We start from the raw sequence: 15,571 nt of genomic DNA on the forward strand, positions 1-15,571 counted from the left end.
TTCGCCTGGTTTTGTACTAGGGTGTCAGGAAGTATTTTGTGTGTTTTCTCCTTCTAAGGTGCAGCCCCCCTTATCGGAGAGCCACCAGCAGACAGTGGACAGTCCAGCCTTCCTTCAGCAGAGCGTGTCCTCTCCATTCCGTGGTTCCTACAGCCCCTCGGCTCCCTCTCCCTCAGGCCAGGGCTTCTACTCTCGCCTGTCCTCCCTCTCCGGCCTGTCTCAAGACCCCTCGCAGCAGCATCAACAACAGCCCCTCAACCCCCTGTCCTCCTTCCCCAACCAAACCACCTCCACTGCAGACTCGGCGCTGTGTGGGGCCTCCAGACCGCCAGGAGGCAACCTGCACCAGCCGAGCGGCAGCAGCAGTATGGACGGGTCCCACGTGTACAGTGGCGGGAGCCACCTAAAAGCCAGCCTCTTGAACAGCGGGTTGTCAGGGTCTCCCACCCCTGGCTCCAGGGCTCACGGCAACCCTAAAACAGACTTGGGCGCCGGTGCTGCGGGGAACCCGGCGTCCCACCACGTCTCCAGACTGAGCCAGCAGCAGGCGTCCCGGAGCCTGAAACCAGGCAGCCCCGGGCAGACAGTGCTGCAGGCCGGCTCCAGGCTCCTGGCGTCCTCCACCGGCCAACACTACCCACAGCGCGGGACACCCCTCAGTCAGTTCCAGCACCCACCCATACAGGGGTCAGGAGTAAGGACACAGTCAGGAAGCTTTTAGGATGTTGTGTGTGTGTGTGTGTTTGTTTGCTTGAGCGTGTGTGTGAAATTGTGTACCTTCTATCTTAAACCCTGTGGAGAAACTAGGCTCGGGGGAGGGGATATATACAGACCTAAGAGGAGAAAGGACTTGGCTTCTTGTATGGATTTCTCCTTATTTTCTGTCTTTTTTTGTTTTATCCGAAAATAAATTGCTGCATTCTAAACATGGCTAATTGAGGAACTTCAACATCATCAAGGAATCAAATGAAAAGCGAAAAAAGACATGTTCAACAAAAAAAAGATGTGTAATTTGAAATTGCCCTGACGTGAGCAGACTGTGTAAAACTGGCTAAGTAGATGGTGAAACTCAACCGCGACTATCTGTACAAAGTGTATTCTTTGTTTTTGTTCTTAAAGAAGCGTACCTATGGTTTTGGTTCCGGATTTGATAATGCTGAGATGGCAGGTGTAACTCAGCAGAGACTTTGTCAAGGTTACTTTTTGGATTTGGCTAGAAGCCGGGTCAGTCCTGCAGTGTTTCGTTTGGAAAGGGGAAACGATACTAGCAAAAGCGTATGTGTGTATCATCCATTATAAAGATGCAGAGGGTGGCAAATAAGAGCTGCCTAAAAATCATTCCTTATGATTTCCAGTTTTTTGTGTCTCAAATTTAGCCAATTTCTGAAAACTCTTGATCTGTATTTACTGTTCAATGATTTTTCTTCTGCTCTTTTTTTTTCTTTTTCTTTTTCCACATGACTCTTTTTATTTGATGTATTACTACTTCACAGTAGATTTGCTATATTGTACTTGAGTCATACAGATCTTGTAATTCATGGTGCTGCAGTTGTTTTCGTCTTTAAGTTATTTACATTCAAATCCAGTTATGTTCCACACCCGGTTGATTCAGCTCATTTGTTATTTGGAATCAAGACTTTTGCCAGAAATACATCTTAGTAATCGTTAACTTTTATTGTGCTGGAGCGAGAAGTAAGAAGCAGAATACTTCATTTTTCTTTACTCCGTTGTTGGGTTTGTTGTCTCTTGAATCCTGTCGGATTCTTTTTATGAAAAATGTATTGAGAATATATTTTTTTCTCTCCCTCTGACCAATCCTTGCATTCCGTATGCCACCTAAGAAAATAGGAGGATAATCTATGGCGGGATTTGTTTGAATGGTATAAAAAAAAAAAAAAAGCTGCTGTGTTCTCCTTGTTTTCTTATTTTTTACGCAAGTGCTGCTTCAAGACGTTTCCCTTCCCACAGAATGCTGTACCTCCATTTTAGTAGGGTCTTCACCAACTGAATCCAAAACAAAAAGATGTTAACGTCGCTGTGTGATTTTCAAGTCATGTGCCATGATCACTGCAGTGGGACTTTTAATCAATGTTAAATGACATTGCTGATGCACACTGGGAGATGTAGTCTCCTCGTGACAGACGAGACCGCAGGAAGATGGACTTTTCATGGAACTCGTTCGGACGTTCTAGTTTGGTTGGGAGTAAATGTCTTTGGGGAGCCAGGAAGCACACTGGGGCTTTAAGGGAAGGTTTTGGACAGAGGGACTTGTCAGCTTGACCGGACACTTGACCTTATTGCCTCATCCATAGACAAAGGGTACTCACTTGTTACATGAATGTTTGACCGAAGACTTCAGAGAAATTTGTGACCCAATATTACCAGCACCTTAAGTGAAAGACAAACCCCTAAAATGAAACAAATGAGAATGTAAGATCATGTGTACTTGTATAAAATGTGTTAAACTGTACGAAGAAAAATATAGTACACTAAATTTGCAGCATGATATTTCTTTTCTGGRTCTTACCGATGGACAGATTGGGATGACTGAGTCTGTCCAGAAAATCTGTTTMTACTCAACAAAACGGGACAGTGCATTTTTATTTTTTTATTTTTTTTGGTGAGTTTTAACTTTTTTGTTTTGATTTTTAAACAGAGCATAGTGGTAACTATTTGGACTCCCCATCCAAAAGAAAGCAGAAGAGATGTAATTAATTGTAATAAAATACATTGAGTTTTTTAATATTTCATGCAAGGACAATCCTACGTTTACATTTTAGTAATTTAGAGACTTATCCAGAGCAATTAGGATTAAGTGCCTTGCTCAAGGACACGTCGGCTCAGGGAATCGACCCAGCGACCTTTCGGTTACTGGGCCAACGCTCTTAACCGCTAGACTACCTTCCACCCTAACTATGGTATGTTGTGTATACCCTACCCCCCAAATCTGTGAGGAAAAAATGTCCACACAGTATGTTAAACTGCCATTTTTTATTAGAAAGAAATTATATACATACAATGAAGTCAACAGTGAAATATTGGCATGCATCTCCTTAGCTTAAACTAAGTGATGCTAGGGTGCTTAGCAATACGTCACGGATGCTTGCGTAAAGTTGCAATTTCTGACATGCACCGAAATCTCGGTGTCGTGTGTAGTCTGGAAGCCTCTGGAGCACGCCTAGTGAAGTGTAAACCCAGCCTACGTTTGTGAAGTTGACTGATGGCGCTCTCGCTACCTTTCACATTGAAAACCTATCAGGGTGCGAAAGCGCTACTTAGTCAATGTCATATAGGAGATTGAAGACCTACGAAAGAACAGATAGGAAAATTATAAATAGGGAAATGGCTATAGACCTTTTTGTAACACTGCGTGGTAATGAAGGGTGTCTGGTCGGGGTATGGGCGCCCACGCTTGGSCAGCGGAGTGTAATAGCGTTGACATGTATAATGCAACGCCATTTGTCTTGCGTACTTGTCGCGAGGTGATACATGGTCTGTCCTCTTAGAAGGGCAACGCAGTCCACCAATCAACTCAGTTTGTCCCATGTATCAGTGGTCATTACAGTAAGGCGATGGGCAGGAATCTGAACAAGCATATTGGGACGATRGGAAACTGTACACTGGAGTTGGTTGCTACTTTTGCGGTACTTGTTTGATAACACCTTATTACTATCCATGCCAACTGAGGAGATCCTTTGGTCCAGTTAAATGTTTTTACAGTCAATATTGTGCACACACTGGCACACAGGATGAAACTTTGGGAGTTGGGTTGTTCAATTTGGGAATTGGTTCCTCCTTTTGAGAGAACCAATTCCCAAATCGAAGGGTTATGTTCTCTGCCGCGTAACTGCTTCGTTAAAGGGTTGTCCACTGCCAGAGTCTTGCCGTCTTGTATTTTGACTGTAGGGGGCATCGGTGTGTCTTCCTTCACCGGATCCAGCTGTAGGCACGACACTCCACCTCCGGCAACTCCTTATAAACGATGCGGTAGCCACACTCTGTCGAAACCCGCTGGCACTTGTTGGGCCATGTGGTAGGTTTCATCGGTCTGGRGATACGAACAGAAACGAGGCACTTTGATATTGGCAACAACAGAATTCTTGTTTGTCTTTAGCAGATTTTTCTATCTCACTGTTGCATACCAGTACTCAACATTTTAAGGTCTATTTTAATTTAGCTATTCATTTGGTTCGTTTACTCACGAGAGGCAAAAGTAGCCATTTTCGTGGCAGTAGCACTTGTCACAGCCCCTGTAGAAGGTCTGTCCAGGCTGAAACTGAACCTCCTTGTAAATACACGGACCTGCAGTCAGAATACAGAGCTCAATTGACATTGATTAAAAAGGTACCGGTTGTTAGAATGCACTGTCAATTTATCTGGCTATGGCATGCACAATTGCAAGGATTTACAAATAAACTCAAGAGATTACTGCCTGATACCAATCTGACCCTGAATAAGTAGGCCTGCCCTGCTGTATCACACCCTGCGCTGCCAGCATTATTTCAGTTGGCCAGTAGATGGAAATGTTACACTTAAAACTGCTGAACAGTAAAGCGCTCCATACCAAATAAGTGATGACCCAAATTGAGAAATGGATTCATACAATGCATGTGAAAATGCATTATCACARATGTGATTTTATTTTAATTGATGGTACAACACAACGTGTATCTTTATCTACGCTGATTTGTTAAGGGGAGTTTTGCTTTGTTTTGGCMAGTCACTATTCAATTGAAGGAAGAAATGTGTGCAAAATGTTTATTTGACCTAAGCCAAAATATATTCTATATAGGTTTTACTTCTCTTTTTTTTACAGAAAGGTAAAACGAAATAGCCTGTGCACCAAAAGAAAAACGACAAGTTACCAGAAACATGTTAGCCTACTCTGGCGCACTACTTAGGACCAGAGCAGGTTCTTCAGCTGTTCCTGATGGAGAWCCCTYGTTTTGGTTCCAGGTAGAACCTTTTTTACAAAAGGATTGTTCGTTGGGTGAACTGTTTCTACCCGGAACCAAAAAACAGATCCCTTCATTACAACTTTTTTCTAAGAGTGTATATAATCAAGGTTGTACTGTACCTGCGTGTCTGTAGATGGCTGCCTGGGTCACCTGACAAGTCCAGATGAGACTAAGGGACAGACACAAAGCCCAGAGACAGACTGACATCCCAGGTCCAAACACACGTCTCGCCCACGCCATGGCAGCCCGACTCCACTCCAAGAAGTAACAAGAAAAATTAACTKGAAATCTACCAGGAAGAAGCAGGTCTTCACACGACACTAACCTCCCGACAGCGAATGCTAATCAAAGCGAGTGAGTGAAGAGGTAGCCTATGTTTTTAGTGAGAGAGCGCAAGTGCCGGAGGCCGGTGTGTGATGAAGCTGGGAACAGGTTCTTTAAGCRAGGGGTGGACCAGATGGTTCGTCTGAGCCCTGTCAGAGTGTGGAAGTCTTAATTCTCACTGCTCTGCGCTCCAGATGGCCTTTATACCCTCCCTGCCCAACACCTGCTCTGACGGCCAAGGTACCACACAGCAGAGAGAGAGAGAGAGAGAGAGAGGGTGGGAGACGCCTAGGACTAAACACACATTTCTGTACTTGTTTCTTTCCAATTTTTAAATGTTATTTTCGTTCCTCCCTCTTTTTCTATTGCACTCATGTCTGTGCCAGAGTGCACCCCCGCCCCTCGTTGTCTGGCTGGCGCATCTCCGTTCTGGAACGCTCTGGGTCGACTGGGGTTTGGTCCGTCTGGGTCTGGGAAAAGGGAAAAGTTCCACTAAATATTTTGATATTTCTTCTGACTCATTGGGTTTATATGAGCAAAGCGCAGCTTCCGGAATTGTAACGCTAGGTGTGGAATGTGGACCGCTTCGTTTCGGAATGTCCCAGCCTGGCGTTTTCCTGTGGGTGTCGGTGCCGTGTCTAGCACTGTAGCACGCTGGGTGGCTTTTTCACAAAAACACACACGCACATCAGTCAACCACACCTGGAGTCTTACGTGGGAACAGGCTGTCGTGTAGGTCTATCTGTCGTCACTGTTGCACTCGGAATAACAATCACTCAGAGAGGAAACTCTGGAGAGCTAACAGACGTAAMGGGAACACGACAGCCCTCCGTGATCTAACCCAGTTACCATGACACAAGCCCCTTTTCAAGCCCTCCATTCAAGTCTGAGCCGTGAGTGGCTCCTGACCTGTTTTTTGGCCACATTAAGTAGAGTTTATTCTCATCTACCACCCAACATCCTAACCAAGTAATTAGCAGCAAATTCACCTTTTTGCCCAACCTCAGGGTTTTTGAAAATGATCCAAGCCAGGAGAGTATTCAGACCCCTTTACTTTTTCCACATTTTGTTGTTACAGCCTTATTCTGAAATKGRTGAAATTGTTTATTTTCCTCACCAATCTACACACAATACCCTGTAATGACAATGCAATAACAGGGTTTAAAAAATCTAAGCAAATGTATAAAAAAAACTGAAATATCAAATTTACATAAGTATTCAGACCCTTTACTCAGTACTTTGTTGAAGCATCTTTGGCAGCGATTACAGCCTCGAGTCTTCTTGGGTAGGACGCTACAAGCTTGGCACACCTCTCAGGTTCTGTCAGGTTGGATGGGGAGCGTTGCTGCACAGCTATTATCAGGTCTCTCCAGAGATGTTCGATCGGGTTCAAGTCCGGGCTTTGGCTGGGCCACTCAAGGACATTGAGACTTGTCCCAAAGCCACTTCGGGACAATCCTGTCTCGGAGCTCTACGGACAATTCATTCGACCTCATGGCTTGGTTTTTGCTCTGATATGCCCTTTCAACTGTGGGACCGTATATAGACAGGTGTGTGCCTTTCCAAATCATGTCCAATCAATTGAATTTACCACAGGTGGACTCCAAGTTGTAGAAACATCTCAAGGATGATCAATGGAAACAGGATGCACCTGAGCTCAGTTTCGACTCTTATAGCAAAGCGTCTGAATACTTGTGTAAGTAAGGTATTTCTGTTTTTTGTTTTTTTATACATTTGCAAAAATGTCTAAAAACCAGTGTTCGCTTGTCATTATGGGGTATTGTGTGTAGATTGCTGAGATTTGTATTTATTTATCCATTTTAGAATAAAGTTGTAATGTAACAAAATGTGGAAAAAGTCAAGGGGTCTGAATACTTTCCGAAGGCACTGTATATACAGTGAGCTCCAAARGTATTGGTACAGTGACACATTTCTTGTTGTTTTGGCTCTGTACTCCAGCACTTTGGATTTCAAATCAAATGATGACKATAAGGTTAAAATGCAGACTGTCAACTTTAATTTGAGGGTATTTTCATCCATATCAGGTGAACCATTTAGAAATGACAGCACTTTTTGTACATAGTCCCACCCCCCCATTTTAGGGGACCAAAAGTATTGGGACAAATTCATGTACAAATTAAACTTTATTTGTCACATGCGCCGAATACAACAAGTGTAGACTTTACCATGAAATGCTTACTTACAAGCCCATAACCAACAGTGCAGTTCAAGAAGAAGAAAATATTTACCAAGTAGACTAAAATAAAAAGTAATAATAAAAGTAACACAATAAGAATAACAATAACGAGGCTGTATACAGGGKGCACCGGTACCGAGTCAGTGTGCAGGGGTACAGGCTAATTGAGGTAATCTGTACATGTAGGTGAGGGCGAAGTGACTATGCATAGGTAACAAACAAACAGAGTAGCAGCAGTGTACAAAAGGGAAGAGGTGGGGTCAATGTAAATTGTCCGGTGGTGATTTTCTAAATTGTTCAGCAGTCTTATTGCTTGGGGGTAGAAGCTGTTGAGGAGCCTTTTGGTCCTAGACTTGGCGCTCCGGTACCGCTTGCCGTGCGGTAGCAGAGAAAACAGTCTATAACTTGGGTGACTGGAGTCTCTGAAAATGTTATGAGCTTTCCTCTGACACCGCCTATTATATAGGTCCTGGATGGCAGGAAGCTTGGCCCCCGTGATGTACTGGGTCGTTCGCACTATCCTCTGTAGCGCCTTAMGGTCAGATGGCGAGCAGTTGCCTTACCAGGAGGTGATGCAACCGGTCAGGATGCTCTCGATGGTGCAGCTGTAGAACCTTTTGAGGATCTGGGGACCCATGCCAAATCTTTTCAGTCTCCTGAGGGGGAAAAGGTTTTCGCGTGCCCTCTTCACGACTGTCTTGGTATGTTTKGACCATGATAGTTCGTTGACGATGTGGACACCAAGGAACATGAAACTCTCGACCCGCTCCACTACAGCCCCGTCGATGTTAATGGGGGACTGTTCGGCCCGCCTTTTCCTGTAGTCCACGATCAGCTCTTTTGTCTTGATCACATTGAGGGAGAGGTTGTTGTCTTGGCACCACACTGCCAGTTCTCTGACCTCCTCCCTATAGGCCGTCTCATCGTTGTCGGTGATCAGGCCTACCACTGTTGTGTCGTCAGCAAACGTAATAATGGTGTTGGAGTCATATTTGGCCACGCAGTCATGGGTGAACAGGGAATACAGGAGGGGACTAAGTACACACCCCTGAGGGGCCCCAGTGTTAAGGATCAGTGTGGCAGATGTGTTGTTGCCTACTCTTACTACCGGGGAGCGTCCCATCAGGAAGTCCAGGATCCAGTTGCAGAGGGAGGTGTTTAGTCCCAGAGTCCTTAACTTAGTGATGAGCTTCGTGGGCACTATGGTGTTGAACGCTGAGCTGTAGTCAATGAACAGCATTCTCGCATAGGTGTTCCTTTTGTCCAGGTGGGAAAGGGCAGTGTGGAGTGCGATTGAGATTGCATAATCTGTGGATCTGTTGGGGCGTTATGCGAATTGGAGTGGGTCTAGGGTGTCCGGGAGGATGCTGTTGATGTGAGCCATTWCCAGCCTTTCAAAGCACTTCATGGCTACCGACGTGAGTGCCACGGGGCGGTAGTCATTTAGGCAGGTTACCTTCGCTTCCTTGGGCACAGGGACTATGGTGGTCTGCTTGAAACATGTAGGTATTACAGACTCAGTCAGGGAGAGGTTGAAAATGTCAGTGAAGACACTTGACAGTTGGTCTGCTCATGCTTTGAGTACAAGTCCTGGTCATCCGTCTAGCCCAGYGGTTTTGTGAATGTTGACCTATTTAAAGGTTTTGTTCACATCGGCTACCGAGAGCGTTATCACACAGTCATCCAGATCAGCTTGTGCTCCCRTGCATGCTTCAGTGTTGCTTGCCTCGAAGCGAGCAAAAAAGGCATTTAGCTTGTCTGGTAGGCTCGCGTCACTGGGCTGCTCGCGTCTGGGTTTCCCTTTGTAGTCCGTAATAGTTTTCAAGCCCTGCCACATCCAACGAGCGTCAGAGCCGGTGTAGTAGGATTCAATCTTAATCCTGTATTGATGCTTTGCTTGTTTGATGGTTCGTCTGAGGGCATAGCGGGATTTCTTATAAGTGTCCGGATTAGTCTCCTGCTCCTTGAAAGCGGCAGCTCTAGCCTTTAGCTCGATGCGGGTGTTGCCTGTAATCCATGGCTTCTGGTTGGGATATGTACATACTGTCACTGTGGGGACGACATCATCGATGCACTTATTGACGAAGCCGATGACTGAGGTGGTGTATTCCTCAATGCCATTGGATGAATCCCGGAACATATTCCAGTCTGTGCTAGCAAAACAGTCCTGTAGTGTAGCATCCGCGTCATCTGACCACTTCCGTATTGAGCGAGTCACTGGTACTTCCTGCTTTTTGGCTTGTAAGCAGGAATCAGGAGGATATAATTATGGTCAGATTTGCCAAATGGAGGGCTGGGGAGAGCATTTTATGCATCTCTGTGTGTGGAGTAAAGGTGGTCTAGGATTTTTTCCCCATTCCCCCCCCTCCCCCATGGCAACCATGGTTTCCCATGGTTGCACGTAAAAATGTGGTAAAACTGATTTAAGTTTGCCTGCATTAAAGTCTCCGGCCACTAGGAGCACCGCTTCTGGGTGAGCATTTTCTTCTTTGCTTATGGCCTCATAGAGTTGGTTGAGAGCGGTTTTAGTGCCAGCTTCGTTTTGTGGTGGTAAATAGACGTCTACGAATAATACAAACGAGAACTCTCTTGCTAGATAGTGTGGTCTACAGCTTATCATAAGGTACTCTACCTCAGGCGAGCAATACCTCCAGACTTCTTTAATATTACACATCGCGCACCAGCTGTTATTTACAAAAAGACACACACCCCCACCCCTCATCTTACCAGAGGTAGCGTCTCTGTTCTGCCGGTGCATGGAAAATCACGCTAGCTCTAAATTGTCCGTATCTTCGTTCAGCCACGTCTCGGTGAAACATAAGATGTTACAGTTTTTAATGTCCCGTTGGTAGGATAATCTTAATCGTAGGTCATCAATTTTATTTTCCAGTGATTGCACGTTAGCCAGAAGAATGGAAGGCAGTGGGAGTTTACACGCTCGCCTCCGGATTCTCAGAAGGATGCCCGACGTGTATTAAAGTAGTAAAAAGTTAAGTATTTGGTCCCATATTCATAGCACACAATGGCTACATCAAGCTTGTGACTACAAATTTGTTGGATGCATATGCTGTTTGTTTTTGGTTGTGTTTCAGATAATTTTGTGCCCAATAGAACGTAATGGTAAATAATGAATGACACAATACATGATTTACCATTCATTTCTATTTGGCACAAAATTATCTGAAACCAGTGGAGGCTGCTGAGGGGACGACGGCTCATAATAATGTCTGGAACAGAGCGAATGGAAATGACACAACACATGGAAACCATGTGTTTGATGTATTTGATACCATTCCAGTCATTCTGCTCCAGCCATTACCACGAGCCCGTCCTCATCAATTAAGGTGCCACAAACCTCCTGTGTCTGAATCACAACCAAAACAAACAGCAAATGCATCCAATACATTTGTGGAGTCACACACTTGATGTAATCATTGTGTGCTATGAATGTGGGACCAAAAACATTTGGCTACTTTAATACACGTAAGTGAATTTGTACCAATACCTTTGAGGGGTCATAGTCATATCATTTCAAATCTAAAGTGCTGCAGTAAAGAGCCAAAGCAACAACAAACGTGTCATTGTCCCAATACATTTGGAGCTCACTGCATGTGCATYGGTGATGACGATGTTAGATGTGTCCATTTTTAATGAGGAGAACCCCCGCCAGGCCATCACCGTGGCAGCAGAACCGTTACATAACTGGTTAATTATACCAGCTGATGAAAACCACGGTCTAATTTTATCTTGGCACGTCATCCAACCAGTCTCCAAAAAGAGATCCAGCTAGTTGTAAGTGGCTGTAAGTAGATGCATACTGGTTCTGATCCTGGACATCTATGTTGCCCCTGGATGCTGTTCTTGGGTCAATTTAGCATTTCCCCATTAATGGTTAAGGTTAGGATTTTGGAAAAGCAAGCTGATCCTAGATCTGTACCTAGGGGAAACATCTATGTAACTTCTATGGAGCTCTATGTACATTAGGCGAAGGTATATATTGAAGATTATTTCCTATAAGATGATTTGGGCAAGCTCTTTAGGAGCTTCGCAGAGGAAATATACTCTCGCACTGCCTGAATTTCAGGATGGCCCGTGTTTGTACATGTGCTGTTCCTGCTTGTGTGTCACGTGGTTAATGCTTGTGTGTTACATGTCCACTGGAATCGGGGCCCGTATCCACAAAGCGTCTCAGAGCAGGAGTGCGGATCTAGGATCAGGTCCCCACCTGTCAATATATTCATTATCATCTAAAAGGCTAAACCGATCCTAGATCAGCACTCCTACTCTGATAGACTTTGTGGCTACGGGCCCTGGTCACCAACCAGTGCTTTAGATAGGGTGTGGTGTTATATTGAGTCCTGTCAGCACATCTTGTTCTTTAAGACGGACAATAAACACGTCTGACATTTGACTAAAACAAGAATGGAGACGGCGACAACATGGCATTTAGAACCATGTGTTTGACTGCACTGCTATGATTGTGTTGTGCCCAAGGTAGGCCTGTGTTATTTCGCCTACATTTTAGTCATTTAGCAGACACTCTTATCCAGAGCGATTTTTCAGGAGCTATTGGGGTTAAGTGCTTTGCTCAAGGGCACATTGACCGATTTGTTTTGGGGGGGGGGGATTCAAACCAGCAACCTTTTGGTTACTGGCCAAACGCTCTTAACCGCTAGGCTACCTGGCTACTCCCCCCATGAATGAAGGAGATGAAGCAACAACAAAAAAAGCATCATTTCGGTTTTTCAATCAGCAGTGACATCTTGCGTGTGTGTGGTTTCGTCTTGTGTGTGTGCCGGGGGAGTGTGCGCGTTGTAGGTAAGGGGTAACGTTTTCCACCTTTCCTGCCAAAGCCTCACAGGCCCGGCTGCTGGCTCTGTCTACAAAGTGACGTGACATGGTTGCTTTATTTTCAAAGCTGCCACTCCGATGGTGAAGCCTAAACACTCAGACACCCTTTGACAGATACCCACCCCACCAAAACCCTGCCTAGCACATCCTGTTCTCCTTCCCATACCCCTCCACTCCCGACCGAGCCCATCCATAGATGAGAAACGCACATGGCCAAAGAGCTAATCTCTGCTCACCCGATGATGACCACACTCCATGTGATTATTTTCGCTAGCCGCGTGAACACACACAGGCCACACTCTCGCAGGCCACACACACACACGCACTGTGGTCCACTTCCTGACACATACACACAGTGACAGGCCACACATACACAAACTGTGGTCCACTCCCTGACTCGACTGTTCTCTCTCCAGTCGATGAGCTCAGGCCTTCAAGGTGTGGCACCCACTGCCTAGTTGGTTGTGTGTAATACTCCTGGTGACTCATAAAGACTGGATGGGTGATGATGATTTAGAAGTGGTTTGGAGCCAGGGGCTGACAACATCCTTTTCTTTGACCAGACTGAATTATTTAAACAAGGTGTGCTATAAACAACTGGTCATTCCTTTTTTCCCTTTCATGTCTACAGGTCAGAAAGGAGAGCGGCCGATAGGACCACACATGCGCAACTGGTCAGAGCCGATTGATCGACACAGAGTGAGGGTCCAGACTCGCTCACTATCTGAGTCGTACCACACTTCTGTTTAGATACTGTAGATGACAGCTGGTGCAATCAAAGACAATGACATGTTTACACCATATSCAGGTTTCAATTATATATGACTTTAGGACGCAATCCATTAGTGTGGCTGTGTAGCTTCACTTGTCTTATTGCCAACACATCGGCGAACCTSTCAAGAAAGGGAGAAAGCGAGGAGGCATTTGAAAGGGTAGTCAGAGAGGAACAGGCGACGTGAGAGGGTTTACTCCGCCCAAAGATAAGACCACGAAGTGAGGAATTTTTTTGGGGAGGTCAATGAGAGAGTGTCAAATTTTGTCAACAAAAAATTGAATTGCTCATTTGCTAYGTGAGGCTTATTTGATCGAATAGAAGTTTCATATTGCTTAGGTTGTCACGAATGTGCTGATATAAGTGGACGTACGTGGCATTTTGGCAACTTAAAAAACCAAAATATTGGAAATGTGCCTGTTGTTCACATGCATATCTGCCCTCTCATTGGCTAGAATGGTCCCACCTGATCTTGCCTACTCCCGCCTGTCTTCCATCAAAGACAATACAGTGCTTCCATCTTTGAGGACATGTATTTCCATTGTTAGAGCGGTCACTCGACTATCTTGTCATTATAATAGATACTCTTAGGGTGTATAAGGATACCTTGGCATCAGTCYGCTGGCACTGGCAGTGCCATCATCTGTCGGTGCCCTGTGATCAAAGTGAAAGCGGCCCTGCCGGTACCCTCCACAGGGCTCCTCTGTGACAGCTTGGCCCCTGGTTGGCCCCTCTCAAAGCATGTTGGCACTGCCCGACAGCGTTGGCACTGTCCAGGCCAGGGCCCCCTCCATCCTGCCRTCCCATTGGCCAGCCCGCAGGGAGCAGACAGGAGACGGCCTGCTGCAGCCAAGCGCCAGACTGACCATCTGGGTCTCCTTCTGTTTTTTTCTCTCTCTCTCAATTCCAGCTGACTCTTGCTCTTCATTTCTCTTTTCCCATTTGCCGAGATTTGCATTCACTTTCTGCCCTCTTTTTCTGTCTCTCTCTCCATCTCTCTTTCTAGCCATAGCTTTGTAATGTGATATTTAACCGTGTGTCGTTTCAGCATTTCAAGCTTCTGTCATAGACTAAACAGTAGTGTGGAGATAATTTCAATTGATAGTTTTCTGTGGTGTCCATTGTTAATACAAATAATGATAATAAAGTAGTAACCGTCTCCTCTGTCTACACTACTGGCTTAAATCCTACTGTTCCTCGATAGATTTGGAGTTCATTGACAATTTTGAGAACTCCTGGAAGAGGCCCCAGTTTTACAAGAGGAATGGCTTGCATCCATATAGGAGAGAGGCAACAGTTCTCTCGGCGAACAACGAGGAGGTTCTGTCTGGATGTTCTGGTTCTCACAGAGACCTGGCTCAATGGTTCGATCATGGATAAAGACATTGAAATTGCTGATTACAACATCTTCAGGTGTGATAGACTGAAAAAAGGGGGAGGGGGGGCTATATATGTGAAATTGACTCTCGTGGCATCATTTTGTCTAAGTGTCACTATCCCCAAAAGGTGTGAGTGTTTGGTTATAGATGTGGCCTTGTGCCAAAACATGCATATGTTTGTAGCAAAGATTTACTGCCGCCCTGCTGCACTGCCAGAGGCTGTTGGTACTATTTCTGTATTTAATTATAACCTTTTCCGTAATCTGAATTATACTGAACAAAAATATAAACGCAACATGTAAAGTGTTGGTCCCATGTTTCATGAGCTGAAATAAAAGATCCCAGAAACTTTCCATACGCACAAAAAAACATATATTTATCACATTTTGTTAGTGAGCATTTCTCCCTATGCCGAGATAATCCATCCACCTGACAGATGTGGCATATCAAGAAGCTGATTAAACAGCATGATCATTACACAGGTGCACCTTGTGCTGGGGACAATAAAAGGCCACACAACACAATGCCATAGTGTAGGAATGTCCACCATTTCTCTTCCATAAGCAGCCTCCAACATCGTTTTAGAGAATATGGCAGTTTGCTGATGTCAACATTGTGAACAGAGTGCCCCAATAGTGCGGGGGGGGGTGTTATTGTATGGGCAGGCATAGAATGAAAGCTAGAAGCTAGAATGAACAAGCTCTAGAATGAACACAATTGCATTTTATCGATGGCAATTTGAATGCACAGAGATACCGTGACGAGATCCTGAGGCCCATTCATCTGCTGCCATCACCTCCTGTTTCAGCATGATAATGCATGGCCCCATGTCGCAAGGATCTACACACRATTCCTGGAAGCGGAAAATATCCCAGTTCTTCCATGGCCTTCTTCCCCATGGCCTTCACCAGACATGTCACCCGTTGAGCATGTTTGGGATGATTTTTGATCGACGTGTACAACAGAGTGTTCCAGTTCCCGCCAATATCCAGCAGTTTCACACAGCCATTGAAGAGGAGTGGGGACAACATTCCACAGGCCACATAGCAACAGCCTGATCTTTGAAATTGTTGCATGTTGCATTTATATT

At 45.1% G+C, this 15,571-nt stretch overlaps 1 protein-coding gene across 1 annotated transcript in view; it reads left to right on the forward strand.

Moving 5' to 3' along the window:
• LOC111962082 (histone-lysine N-methyltransferase SETD5-like) overlaps positions 1-2,748 on the forward strand; it is a 29,164-nt gene extending 26,416 nt beyond the window's left edge. The window contains 1 exon segment of the mRNA XM_070440784.1: positions 59-2,748. Coding sequence (XP_070296885.1) covers positions 59-721 — 663 coding nt within the window. The 3' untranslated portion in view covers positions 722-2,748.
• The last annotated feature ends 12,823 nt before the right edge of the window (positions 2,749-15,571 follow it).

This window comes from Salvelinus sp. IW2-2015, linkage group LG1, assembly GCF_002910315.2.
Source record: "Salvelinus sp. IW2-2015 linkage group LG1, ASM291031v2, whole genome shotgun sequence".
Lineage (NCBI taxonomy): Eukaryota > Metazoa > Chordata > Actinopteri > Salmoniformes > Salmonidae > Salvelinus > Salvelinus sp. IW2-2015.